At 36.1% G+C, this 14,558-nt stretch overlaps 1 protein-coding gene across 5 annotated transcripts in view; it reads left to right on the top strand.

The window, feature by feature from the left end:
• Nucleotides 1–13,724, top strand: part of CADM2 (cell adhesion molecule 2) — a 691,822-nt gene extending 678,098 nt beyond the window's left edge. For 4 of the 5 annotated variants that reach the window (XM_074857862.1, XM_074857868.1, XM_074857852.1 and 1 more), the window contains 2 exons: nucleotides 4,457–4,582; nucleotides 6,159–13,724. In XM_074857862.1, the coding sequence (XP_074713963.1) occupies nucleotides 4,457–4,582; nucleotides 6,159–6,277 (245 nt within the window). In that variant the 3' untranslated portion in view covers nucleotides 6,278–13,724. The remainder of the gene's footprint in view (nucleotides 1–4,456; nucleotides 4,583–6,158) is intronic. The other variant, XR_012627403.1, reaches the window with a different exon arrangement.
• Nucleotides 13,725–14,558: the final 834 nt, after the last annotated feature.

Raw genomic sequence — 14,558 nt, 5'->3', positions numbered from 1 at the left:
GCCCATTGCTTTACTGATCTGATTTTGAGCCAGGCTCTTCAAACAATTGCTTTCACAAAAGTATGAAGTATTGTCAAGTTGTACTGGGAGTGATAACAGGTCCCTGTATATGGGGAAAGAAGGAGGAGTCACATGAACAGATTTTTTTGCCACATAAACTGTAACATGGAGCCATGCCTCAGGATCCCTTGCTGCAAGGTTCTATTTTGCCTCAGCAATTGATTATTCATTAAATCAGTAAAAGTGACTGTAGGCTGGTGGTTTCAGAACTTTTCTGAGAAATGGGACATCCCTGTTCTTCTCCCAGACTTAAGGAACAGTAATTTATGAATAATACATCTGCTTAGTATGTCTTCATTTTGTGAATGCTATTTAAACACCACAGCAAATTAGGCCCTTTATTTCCAATTTTTCTTTTAGTAGAAATGGTCAAAACAAATTATTTTGGATGCCTCAAACCTGGGTACATCTCATGCTCAGAGTGATATTTTTAAAACCTCAGCATCTGAGCCAAAAATACATGTTGATAAAGTTCTGCAATAAAGGGGTCTACCTGAGCATATATTCCTCAAAATATGCCATTTCAGCATTCACAAATGTGCTTGTTCTCCCTTTGCTCAGTAAAGGGTTATCTGACCCTTTCTTGCAGCCTGCACAGTCAAGTCAACTATGCATAAATAAGAAGGAAACTTATGCAGGAAGAAAATGAAATTAGATGAATAATTAACATATACTTTATGCAAAAGCATGAAAAACTGTTCCAAAATTTCCCTGCTTAACTAACCTGAATTCTTATAAAAATCTTCTACACTGAAACTTTGTCATCAGGTCATAAAAAGCACATATCAACTTATTTAATAGGTCAAAGATTTATCTGATATGTTTCATTTCTTAATGAATGATACATTTTTTCCCTCTTAGTCATTATTTCTGCAGCTTTGTGAACAAACAGTAGTGGGCAAATCCCAGAAGTTGAAACTGGGTGCAACTTCACAGCATCACTGAATCAGTATTTTGAAGAGGCTTCCTAAATTTAGGACAAAAACAAATAAAAGAGAATTATGAGCTTTTGTGTCATTATTTTGCTCTAAGATTTCCTTAGTCTCATGAAAGGATGAAATAAACAGAAAAAGAACTGATCTTTGAAGAGGATATATTCTGATTACAAAATTTTAATTTCCCTGTTCTAGGCTATGACTACTGTAGCTACCTGTGCTCACATGGTAAAAAAGAGTCTGTATTTAAAAGAGGAACAGAATGATTTATATCTTTTTTAATAGAAAGGTGGATTATAAGTATTTATTGGACAGTTGCATACTTAAGATTTAATTTGCTGGAGTTTTGTGTGTGTCAGGGTAGGACTTACCTGGTAAAGCCCATGAAGCTTATAATGGGAATCTAAAAATAATCTGAATACTGTTCTATTTTTTGGAAAGCAAACTGCAGTGTGGTCAGCATCCAAATACACACTTAGTACTTTCAGGAACTTTAATGGGAGTTGTGAATACGAATGCCCAGAATGCTTCGGTAATTATACATGTCACTGTATAAATACCTAAAATACAAAATGGCATAGTTTCCACATCCTTGTATTTCTATCTTTCAGATACTGTTCAGACACATTTTGACACAGTAATTATTTATATGATGATAGATAGCCCCAGATCTATAACTCACTCATGGGGCTTAGGTCATTTCATGAAAGGCAAAAGTATAGTGCGTTACTCTGTATGCATAATGTAGAGCATATTTATATTTAATGCTAATATTCTTTTTCTATGAGGAGAGTATTTCTATGAGGTGCACTTCCTGTTCAGAATATTGTTTATGTTGTACAGGTTTTCATTTTGAGATGAAAGAATGCTTGTTTCCCAAGAATATGTTGGCGTCTTTTGAGGATCTTTCTTTATGTCCTTCCCTTCCATGTCTTCCTTCCTCTCCTTCCTTTCCTTTTTTCTTTTTAACAAGTAAATTGTTCAGTGGTAATATAATGGTAATAGGTAATGTACAAGTTTTTTCATGGATAAACTTGTCTAGCAATACTTATCAATATAATCTGGCTTTGATACTATGGTTAAGAGATTATAGCAGAAATACAATACTACCTTTGCATTCCAGTGAATACCTAAATTAATTTAAAGTTGAGTATTTCAACCTATAGCAGCAGTAGAATCTCATTAATCCTCACTAATAGGTGGAAACCTTATATTTATGCTGGCTTTAGGTCACTTCATGTAGTCACATCAGGTATGTCAGAGGAGTGAGTAGCTATAGATACGAAGTCACCTGAGGATGCAAACACAGAGGCATACTCATTTCTGTGTATTGTGAGGATTTTTATCTCTAACATTTATTAAAGCTCACAGAGGCGATACGTTGTAAATCTGGGTATTGAGCTGAGGCTGTACACTGCAATCAGCTTTCAAAAAATGCCTCTAGATAAAGTTCTGTGCTAACCCTTCTCTGGATTATACTCTGCACCAGGAAGTATATTATCCCTTAAAATATCTCCTTGCATTCTTTAATTTTACTACTAGTATACTAGCAGGAGTTAGCTTTTAGTGGGGAAAGATGTTCATGCTGCTCCTGGCCCAGTGTTGGGGAAGAGCATCTCCTGCAGGTCACACACAGCACTTGGGGACACTGGTGCTCCTTAGTGCCCAAATGGGTTCTCCCTTTTTACTGCAGGGAGGAGGTTTAAGGCAACAGGCCTTAAGTTGCTACAGGTACCACAGAAGGAGGAATTTGCTAGATGGCTCAAGCAGGCTGACAATCCTAATCACCAAAATAGAGCCGATGCCCCCTTGGACTGATTCTGTGTACCCAGAGTAGTGCCACCAACAGTAGCACCATGCCAAGAGGTTCATGGAGACAGGGGAGGGGGCAGGCACGGCTGACTTTATAAGATGTTTCTAGTTTTTTTGAGGCTAATACCTACTATCTGCCATCACGTCCACCAAAATGCTGTGACCATCTTCCCCTAAGTCCTCTTAGCAGCCAGAAGAGAAAGATGTGGGAGCTCAGAAGGCCAGCAATAAGTGACAAAGCCATGCCTGACAGGTTCAGTACTGTTAAGAGCAGAACTGTATCTGTAACAGTGGCCATACCACTCTGCTCCAGCAAACCTGAAAATGTAGTTTCAGTATGCCTGACAGTTTACAAAAGGAGGGGAAAACGTGATTCTTTTATTTCATCTGTATAACGTTATATATATGTACACTTCTGTGTATGTAGATATATCTATACATCTTACTGTTATACAATGATCCTGGTCAGCAGAATGTAATTATGAAATCACACCTCCTTGGCATTATCAGAGGCCCTTCTGTCATTTTTACAGACTTGCCATCTTTTCTGTGTTAATATTTTTCCTGCCTTTCCCTTTTGCAAAGCAAATAAGTTGTTTGCAAACTATTTGTAGAATATAAACAGCTCCTACAAGGGAAATGCCCTTGAAGCAGTGAAAGTAGACTGATTGCAACATACAGTACATGCTAATACCATCTCCAGAGAATTACCATTACTTCATAGCAGAGGCATTTTCATTAAAATAGAAATCTTATCATGATCCTTAGATTGATTTTTTACCTTCTTTTGCATATTTCAGGTGAGTCAACAGTCACAGGCAGCTGGTTCATTGTTCAAAAGCTCCAAAGAATTACTCACCTCTAAGTAGTGCCATTTCCCAGGGTTGCCTCTTTGCAACTTTTGTGAAGCACCAGGCAACAGAACAGGCAAATGACCAGAACAGAAAGCTTGAATCTGGCAGTACTCCTAGCACTCTGCACAGAGTCAGTTAAATGAACCTGCTAATACATTGTTATATCTATTATAGCTTGCTCACATTGGGTGTTAATCAAGTATTCAAAGTAAATCCACAAACTGACGCTAGACACTGAACGATGATCTTTCAGGTTGCCTGATACCTTTATCTGACCAAATTCATGCAGACTCAGCCATGTGCAGAGGAACTTGGCATGACTGCACTTTATCTGCAATAGGATAGGAATGAGAGGAAGAGAATATATGTAAGGGTTCCCCACTGAGAATCAGTTCTATAAATTATGTATTATGCAGACACTATTCTGCTGATGCTATCTGATCCCCAATTCTCAGTTCCTTGTTTTCCCTTCTATAAATAGCTATGGCCAGGTTTTCAGTTGTAAAGTGATGAGGACAAAACCAGAAACCTTTCCCATTTAATAACCTCTGCCAAAGAAGAATAAGGTAATATTTTTCATAACTGTGATGTCCTCAGGGCTTTAACAATCTGGGAATACAAGCAGCGCTATGTTGTTGATAAGATACTGGTAGTAAAAGTGGGAATAACCATGCTGAATATTAAAGAGGGAAATGCCCTATTTTCAGGATGTTCAGTATAAAACTTGGTGTTGTGAATTTTCCTGTCAATTTTTGCCTGTGTAGGACCACTTTTGTCTTTTGTTTCTTCCTCTAGATCCAAATGCTTTGGCTGGACAGACCGGACCTGACCATGCTCTTATAGGAGGAATAGTGGCTGTAGTTGTCTTTGTAACACTATGTTCTATAATTCTCCTTGGTCGATACCTGGCAAGACATAAAGGTAGGACAGATTTAGTGGAATTTCAGTCACTTTTGGAAGCAAGGCATGATTTCACCTGGGAATGCTGTTCCCTTTTGCCTTTCTCATCTACTAAATGATTTGGACAAGAAAGCTCAGTTCACAGTCCAGTCACAAGTGAAGTCCCTGTGAATTTTACTCAGATTTCCAGTGGACTGGCTAAGGCAAAGGACATCTAGTTACATGCCCAAGGTCATCTCATAAGTCGGTGATTTAGAGAGACTAAGAGTTAAGATTGCCCCTTGGTTTTGGCCCTTATATCTAGACATTTGATTACACGATCTCATGGTTTTAACTGGTATATCAATTCAGCAGAACATATATATATATATATTGAGTGAACAACATTTTTAATTTCAATAAAATGTGCTAATACTTTTAGTATGTATTGAAAATATAATATTAGAAGCTGGTGGTGAGTTTTCAGATCAGTGACTCTTTCACCAATGATCCCAGGGGAATAAGGGGTTCATTCTTGGGCCAAGCTTTACTTTATTCAGAGATTTCACCTTAAGAATTCTAGTCCCCTCATTTTCAATCCCCCCACCATTACAGATAACAGGGTTGGAGTGACACCAACTTCTGACTAAGCTTCTCTATGATTCTATTTTGACCTAGTTAATTTCAAAATAATTTCTTGAGATTTAACCTCTGAATGGCTTGTAGACCTATTATTAAAATTCGGTTGATTCTCTACCCACCCCCCCAAAAAGAAAAGAAAAATGAAGAAAAATGAAGAAAAATTAAGTGTTTCTATTATCTCATTAAATCTCATTTTAGATAGGAAAATCATATGGCTAGCAGACATAAACTGATAAAAACATATTTTTAATTTGATTGGACTGTGTGTGGGAAAATCAAGATCTTTTTAATAGTCCAGAGAAAGTGTATCTCTTTTGTTTTACATTACTGAATGTACAGTTACACATCTTATGCCAACATAAACAATGCTTTTCACAAAGGGAAAGTTGACTATTGTACACAATTCTTTTTATTCATATCCTGAACATGGAAATATCTGTGATAGCATAATTTGAGTAGGTTCAGTTAATAAAACTACCTCAGTTTTGTAATTCTTGGAAATGACTATAGATACGATCGAGAAAAAATAGAAACACAAAAATAATCAGTGGCCATTTTTTTTTTAAAAAAAAAAGCATTTATGAATAACTAAGTCTTCAGAGTTCATTTGTTTTTTTATGGGTAGCTGTTCAATGAAATAACCAAGATTTTATCACTTATTCTATAATTGCAAAATATATTACATATTACTGCAGTTAGATAAAGTGGATTTTTATTTAAAGATTTCCTTAATTTATTGGGGATATACTGGAATTTGTGTATGTGCATTATCAGTATTAATACTATAAATATTTCTTAGACAAATTAGAAAGTTGAGCATACCTGTATGATGTATACTAAAATTGTGTAAAAATATTTGTCTGTTCATGTATTAATTGGAGCATTGTTAGAAATGTACTTCCTATAATGCAGTTTAAAGCTAAAAAAAAACCTAATCTTTTTTTTTTTTCCTTTTCTCTTGTACTGATTCCTGTAGGAACATATTTAACAAATGAAGCAAAAGGAGCTGAAGATGCACCTGATGCCGACACAGCCATTATCAATGCAGAAGGCAGCCAAGTCAATGCAGAGGAGAAAAAAGAGTATTTCATTTAGATGCAGAGCTAGAATCTTGGAGTTTTACTTATCAGGCTGACTGCTGGAGAAAACTGGCTATCATTTCTCAGAATTCATTTCTGCCATCTTCTGCTATCTTTATTAACTCGCATACCTGCTATAAGTAGCCAGTTTATGCCAACAATCAGCTGTTGACATCATCATTCTATAATTACAGCATCATGCGTAAAGCAGGACATTTCTTATTGCCTAAAATTCATATCCACTGCTCTCTTAACATACAGTGCTTGAATATACAGCCTTAACAATGTTAATCATCATCTTAATCCAAGTTTTCTACATTTTTAAATGTTATGCAGCTTTCTTCTTTTTCAGTTTTCTTTTATCATGTCCCTACTAGTGTGTCATAGAACAATATTCATAACAAATACTATTAGGTAAGGACCTAATCTACTTACGTAAAATGTTAAGTCTCAGATTAGAGGTTTACAAAGAATGTTTTATACATGTCTATCTGTAGTTCAAAAAGCAACTTGTTTTTGAAACATATGCCCTAGGAAACACAAACTGAAATCTTTTTAGTATAGTTTCTTGTACGCCAGGATTTGGTGGAAAAAAAGTCCACTGAATTTTTTGTTTTGTTATGTTATGTTTTAAATGGTACCTTGACAACAGTGCCATGTTTCAGTGGTAAAAACATGCTGAATAGCTATACAGATTCTGCAAAGTTAGATAATAGTGCTTCATTTGAAACAAATTTTTCCGGCCCTTTTACTGCTTTTTGAGATCGCAAAGATTAGAGAACTTTATGAGTAATTTCTGGTTTTATAATTTATTTGCTTCACATGAACTCACCTGCCTACTCAAATTTGAAGTGTTCATGGGGCACAACTGCAAGGCATTTTAGTATCTGTATATAGTGCATATAATAAATTCAATTAAACATTATTTGATACATATTTAACTTTTTTGGCAGTAGCTAAGTCAGTCACAAGTAAGCATTTTCTAATGTCCATTATATCCCTTTAGATATGACTCAAATCAATATTCTGAGTAGATAACATGTATTAGTATTTTTTTGTCTGTATGTCCTAGCACTGTTCAGCAGCAAACTTTTCTAGTTCTTGTTAATTTTTTCTTTGTTATACAATGGAAGCACAATGTTATATGGAAAGGTAGTTTTAAGCTAACAAGCAGTGCACAGCCTCAGGTTTTAAATTACAACCACATTTGATTACTATCCTTAAAAAATACTATTGAGTTGCTAAAATTCTCAATTTTTGATTTGGCAGTTCCAGAGCTGCTTCTCTATGTTGGTTTGCCAAAAAAAAGAAAAAAGGAAAAAAAAAAAAAAAGAAAAAAATAGAAGTGTTAAAACAAAAGATATATGTTTTGTGTATACAGTAAATGGACTAATTCTTTATATTAAATTCCTGTCTATGCATTTTGTGAGGTACAAACTTATGTCACCGTGAATGATAGAGAATTCCTGCCATGCTTTTAGCTCCACAGTGAAAGTCTCTGTTTGGATTATTTCTGAAATTTTTTGTGTAATTGACAGCTGAAAAATCACATGCTCTTAAATATGACAACAAAACACTGTAAGCCCATTGGCTTATATCCTCTTCCAATGAAATAAAAAGGTTGCCGTAACAGCTCTTGGAAGTGATTCTACACTGGAGAACGCAAGTTAGTCTAGCTGGAGCTTTTCTTGCTCCTAAGTTTTGCACCTTTGACAAAAGAGTGTTTCTCTCTGGTTGCTGTACTTGTGAAGCCTAAAAGCATGATGGTCTGCTGTAAAGGACTTTCTTCTGGGATTTTATTTTTGTGTGGGAAGGGAGAGTTTGAAGTATGACATCATGTAGTATGGTAAAATGGAAGATAAAGGTGCTGTGTCAGATTATTTATCAGAAGAGTATAAACCTTTTAAGGACAATATTAGAGTATTTTAATTGTTTTTGTTGAAACATTTATCTTGTTAATTTCTAAGAAAGAAGGGTGACGTCAATCAAAGCAGCACTTTTTTTCAAAATATACAGACATAAATAATATGATGTGGTTGAGTGTTAACATAATAAATCATATACAGTATGACATTTTAAAGAAATAAGTCTGCATTGATGTGATTGCATGCTTGTTTTTACAGTTCACTCCATACCCATCTGTGGAAAAATGCAATAATATGTTAATATAATATGGTAGTTTGAGAGAACCAGGTAGGTGCTACTAGACACATTGAAAACTAGTATAGGTTTACAAGATATTCATGTCTTTCAAAACATACACATGTAAAAGGCTGGCAAAGGAAGTCGTTCAGTTTAATACCAAAAATATGGGTTCTTGTCACAACAGTAAGTTACATTAGCTACAGTACAGTATCACATACGACAAGGTTTTATTTCAGAACCTGGGGCCCAGTTCAGCTAAGCATTTAAGCACGAGCTCAGCTTCAGGCGTCAGAGAAGTTCCATTGGACTGTAAGGCACTATTCATATGCTTAAAAATAAGTGCTTCCCTGGATGAGGGCCTTATTTGCTCAAGTGGAATTCCCCACCAGCGTGGTGTTTACGCCTTTTTTCATTCTTCCTAACTCCAGCTTGCTTGAATAGTAGGGTTGTTACTTGAACCATTACCCACCCAAGGTCGTGTAGGACCTTCAAAAACAGGATTGCCCTTGGGGTAACCATTTCAAATCATTTTCTCCAGTGGCATAGAAACAGCAGTTAAACTTTGCAAAAAGTTAAAATTTGCAAAAATTGTACTGTTAAAATAGGTTATTTCATTGGTTTTGAATTAAAACTTCTCACATGTGCTCATTTTTAATGCTGTTGATCTTCCATTATCTTGCACCTGGTGATGTCCCTTGCATCTGCACAAAGCAGGTGTGAAAAACCCCACACTGAGCATTCTACCTGGACAGCACTTTGCACGGCTGTCTGGTCTTCAGGGGTTTGAATTACTACACTAGGTGTAAAGAGGCATCCCTCTTTTTTGTAAGCAGAACCATGGCTCAACACTAATGGCATTCAGTAGGCTAAAAGTCAGTTGTCAGTCCCTCTGTCCAAGATCCCATTCTGAAATACCGCTTTTATTATTGTGTGAGATATCGGAGAATGCGTAAAATGGAGGCTCTGAATGGGAACCACCCTCACTAAAATGTATGTGACATCCTCTCCCACACTCACTTGCAGAGTAGTTTTCTCAAGACCAGGTAGCTAGTTTCTGCCAGTGTACTGTTTACAGTGTTGATTGCTGATTATTTTTAAACTTTCTGATGTAGATTTTTTTTTTTTTAATGCTTCAAGAACATTCTCATGATTTGAACAAGAAAGCGGTGCATCAGAAGACCAGGGGTGCATCCTCTCCCTCTTTTAGCGTCATCTGACAAACCAAGAAACAGTTTAAGGAACCTGATGTTTAACTTGAGGCTCAGAATTTAAGCTAGAACACTTTAAAGAGTTTCCACATTACTTAAGGATGGTTCGTCTTGCACTGAGACTCCCTCTATAAAGGAATACATGAAGAAAACCAACTTTTCTAAATAAGACATGAAAGTTAACATCTTGTGTATTTTCATTATGGTATAATATATATATGACTATTTCAATGAAAAGAAAGGACAGAATCATCTGTAATTATGTAATTCATGATTGTAACAGCACTGAAGTTACCATGTACGCACATGTACAGTAGCTATTTCAACAGTTACAGTGTAGTTACATGTAATTCCCTGTAACATAGCAGTTATAGTGTAATTTAGTGCCACTTATTGTAAAGTGTTACCAAAAGGAAAATGGAGTTCTTACCTTTACAATTCCATTCAGATTAAAGGTAAGTTTATTAAATTAGCACCATAAATCTGATATTGTATTTCTTAATTAAGGAGGTGATTTAAAACTTCATGTTCACACTGCAGCTTCCCCCACCGCTTACCCAGAGTCCTCCAAGTGTCTAATCTCTACACTCCTAGGAACTGGTAATCTGTGATGAATATACCAAAAATCCAGCTACTTCAACTTTAATTGAATAAGATGTCTAATAGAGAAAAACAACAGTGACAAAAATAAAGAGTAATGCTTTTTATTAAGTGGCACAAAGTACACACTAAAAACTATGCAAAAATATAGGTAAATACAGTGTACTTACATGTAAGTATCTTGTACTTGCTGTGTATGGATATTGGAAAACCGTGTAATTATAATATGCATTTTGATTAATTCAAGCAGGGGAATGACCCCTAAAAGTCACAAGGAAAATTCAGAAGGTACATATACAAGCAGTGGATATCCTGATGCAATATGTATAATTCCTCTACTTACAGTGACAACTAATTTATAAAAATGCTTATACCGCTCCTCATTCTCACTAGCTTTGCTTTCCATTTCTTTGAGGCCCATTAAATATCACTGAAACACCTTTAGGCAAAGTAAGACACTGATTCCGCTAGTGGCTTTGCTGCCAGCACTCTGTGTGTCTGGCAACACTGTTCTGTAATCTATTTCTGGCTCAACAGCACAAGTTTCCTCTTTTTTTTTTTGTCCTCAAGGGAGCCTAGTATGTTAAGATGCTGAAATATGCTGCCATATGCCCTGGTATTTTTAGCATGAACAACAGAGAAAGAGAGAGAGAGAGAGAGATCTGCATTCTTCTGACCCCTATTTTGCTGAATCACCTCACCTGGAATTTCCACTACTTGCTCAGTAACGCCAGGTAATCTTAAATTGTAAGTACAAAATGCTTCCATCAAAGTACAGAGGATGCCTTTAATGATAAAGCTAATGTTTTGTAAACGTGAAGTTTTGTATTACTGATCTTTTTACTTCTCACCACATTTCCGTCATACCCTTCCAGAAGGAATGCACCGAAAGACAGATAACATAGAATAGCAAAAGAAGAAAAGAAAACATTCTTGTGGTTGCCATTGCTATAACCCCCCTTTGTGTCCTGTGTAACAGAAAAATAGATGTATTTAGCAACTGCCATTAGCATCATTCCACACTATACTATTCCTAGAATATGACATCTACCTCTTAGTCTAAATACTAGCTATGAGAGATTTGTATACATTTTAAATACTACTGAATCTTTGGTGTAGTCTTGAAAAGAGATCACTGTAATTTTTTTTCTGTTAAAAATAGAAAATATTGCCTGGGTTCATAATTCTTGCCCTGTTCTTTACTAATTTTGGGATAGTGTGAGCTTTTAACAGGGCATAAGGACACAGCCTCAGCTGGTATAAATCAGCTTCACTCTGTTGCCTTAAATGTGGGCCAATTTACACTGGCTGGGGATTAATCCCAAACAGCTTAAAAATAAACTGCTATAACACATCAATATTTAGTCAGCACTAGATAATTATGTGCAATCCAACTGCAACACAAGTCTTTCCAGTAAGGCATGCAGGTTTGAAGAGAAACTTTTAAAAGCACATGCAAGCTTTTGAATTAAATATGCAATACCAATACTGTTGAGATATTCTGACATGTCTCGTACTTATTTAAACATACTATTGCCAGGGCATGTTTACATTTAAACCACTCAATGCATGGGGGACAGGGAAGGACTATTGCAAACAATAAGAGAAAGTTAAATGGATAGAGCAGCCTTTGATGTCAACAGAGCAGAGTAGAAACTCTTATCAAGAGTAGGACTTCCTACGGGGTTTTACAGAGTGGACCTAGTACCTCTAAGGCAAATGGGAGTTGTCTACTTGTCATTAACAGAAGCTAGCACAGTTCCTTCTTGCTACTGATGAATCTAACCCAGCACTCTGCACTTGTTTTAACTCAGGAGGAAATAAGGGTACAAACATGGTTTAACAGCACACTTCCGTATCACTCCACATCCTCAGGATGCTCTAAGCTTTGTGCGCTTCCAGCAGCCCTTCAGGGAATTCTTCCAGCATCTAGGAATCATCTTGTTGCCAAGCCATGTTCATTTTCTTCACCAATGTTTAATGTACTCACAACCAGACAGAAGACATTGTGGAGCCAATATGATGACTCTACAGTACTAGGGGCTTCCAGAGCCTCTCAGTAGATGACAAAAAAAAAAATTCTTCATGGCCTCTGTGTTTACTATAGGTCTGCCCTCCATATTCTGTGTCTTAAGTCATTTATTCTCTGATGGGCTAAACGCAGCAGTCTAATTGGAAAGGAGGTAGGAAAAAAAGTCTCTCTAAAAGGAGCAGTCTTTGTTACTATTAAAGAAAAGTTCAAGGATTTGTATTTCCTCTTTTTTTTAAGATTTCAGGTGCAAAGCCAAGCCTGTTGGGGTCAGCACTTTAGCACTTTCCCTGTGTTCAGGGTCAAGCCAGCAGTGTTTCATGTGTGAGCTCTGATCTCACATTTCAGCACAAACTACAGACAGCCTTACCCTGCCCTTATGCATAGTGCTGAAAATCACTGATGCTATTTTCTTCCAAACATACTAATTTTCTTAGTCTTACTCTACAATGAAATCATTGAAGGGTTTTCATAATAGGTTCAAAAGGAGGGGTTTTAAAGTAATAACTTGCAAAGAATATAATAATGATGATCAACGGTTTATGTTGATTGTGAAGAGGAGGAAAATCTTTAATTGCTGGACTGAATTCTTTATCACTCCCTCTTTCTCTCCTTTCTATGCATATTGATTAATGTTAGTAAACATGCAGTTGTACATGTCCTTTTTCAGTGAAAGCGGATTTGCTTATACCCCTATATAGCTTCCACAGAAATATGCAAATATGACCTACAATCATCTGCTTCTGCCTAAACAGTAAGCCAAGAGAGTGAACTCATGGATTACTGGATTCATATATGTCTTGCTTCCATAAAAGTTGGGTACAATACGCCTATTGATTTCGAAAAACAAGGCTCAAGTCCTTAATGCACGTTTGAGTTGCTGTTTAGCTCTTTTCCAACAGAATTATAAAGCAATCCTTGTGCATCCTTTACTTTTAGCCTAGATATTTTATAACTACAAAAAACCTTCAGTTCAGCAGGAAGTTTGCTAGAATAAATAATAAGGTATAATTTGTGAAAGGACTATAACAACTTCATCTATTCATAGTCAGTGTAAGTGTATTCTCCTAGGAACTCCAGTGTGATCTGCTCTTACACTGGCAGTTTATGGCCTTGGGAAGGAGATATCTGAATGGTTCAGAAATACAACCACAAACCTGTAAACAAAATCCATGGGAATTAAACATATTGCACTGCTGATGAGACAGATTCACTTAATTTAATTTCCTCATTAGTAACTTTAAGCAGACAAAATGCATATTGTAATGTTGGGTACATGACACTTGCATGTTGCTATGCCTATATACTTACAAAGTATTCAATGTGTACTTAGTGGCGCTTAAAAAATGTCATGTACAATTCTTCTAAACATTCTTACAGGGTTCCCATTTGCACTTCATCTTTCAGAGAAGTCTTGTCAGAAAATTGTCTGATGAATATTATTGAAAAAAATAAAATTTCAATTTTAGTTATCTGTTGGACATTTCTGAATTGTCTATTCTTTTAATATATTTCCTGGTGCTTGCCAGTTTGGCAGTGGAGTTGATTTAGACCAGTGGCTGTACACACAGACTGTTCACTGAGCAGATTTTGCTTTTTCTAGTATTCTAGTATCTAAGTGTTATAATCATATACTTCTCTAAATATTAATTCTGAGATTCTAAGCAGTTATCCAAGAAAATAATCTGAGACACTAGCATTTTACAGATAATTATACATTCTAGTATTATATTTTATGTTTATGTACTATTTACTATGTATTGCTTTACAGTTTTTTCTGGCTGACAAAGTAACAACTTTTGGATGCTGTCCTCACTGTAAGAGAAATTCATCCTTATGAAGAGGTCAAGTGCTGAAAAAGCATTTAAGCCTGTGGGACTTAAGTGGTGGCTTAGCCCTCTTGAAGGAGCTAGAGAATTCATGCAAGATTTTCTATACCACTTATCATGCTTGAGTTGATGTTATAAAGGGCAAGAAGGCCACTGGTCTCAAAGGGAGAGAGACAAATGACACAGGGAAGAGGAAATTCTGAGATGGTCAGTGTTTATGATAAAGAAACAAGTCCCAGATACAGAGAGAGACACTAATAAGAGTTTGGTACCTCTGTGGGGAGGATATCCCAGTTCTGTCGCACATCTCTGATGGCAGAGCTTTCCTGTGACCTAAGCTAAGCATGCATTTGATAAATGTACAGACCTGTCGTATTCAGAAGATTTATTCTTATCTTTATTACTGCTTTTCACTAAATGAAAATATGTCCCCTTAAGCAATATTTAATATACAGTAACATTCTTTTTAAGTACAGCAACAATGCA

This window comes from Strix uralensis, chromosome 2 (genome assembly GCF_047716275.1).
Source record: "Strix uralensis isolate ZFMK-TIS-50842 chromosome 2, bStrUra1, whole genome shotgun sequence".
In the NCBI taxonomy this organism is placed as follows: Eukaryota; Metazoa; Chordata; class Aves; order Strigiformes; family Strigidae; genus Strix; species Strix uralensis.
The sequence above is the reverse complement of the archived record's forward strand: the minus strand, read 5'-3'. Positions and strand labels throughout refer to the sequence as shown.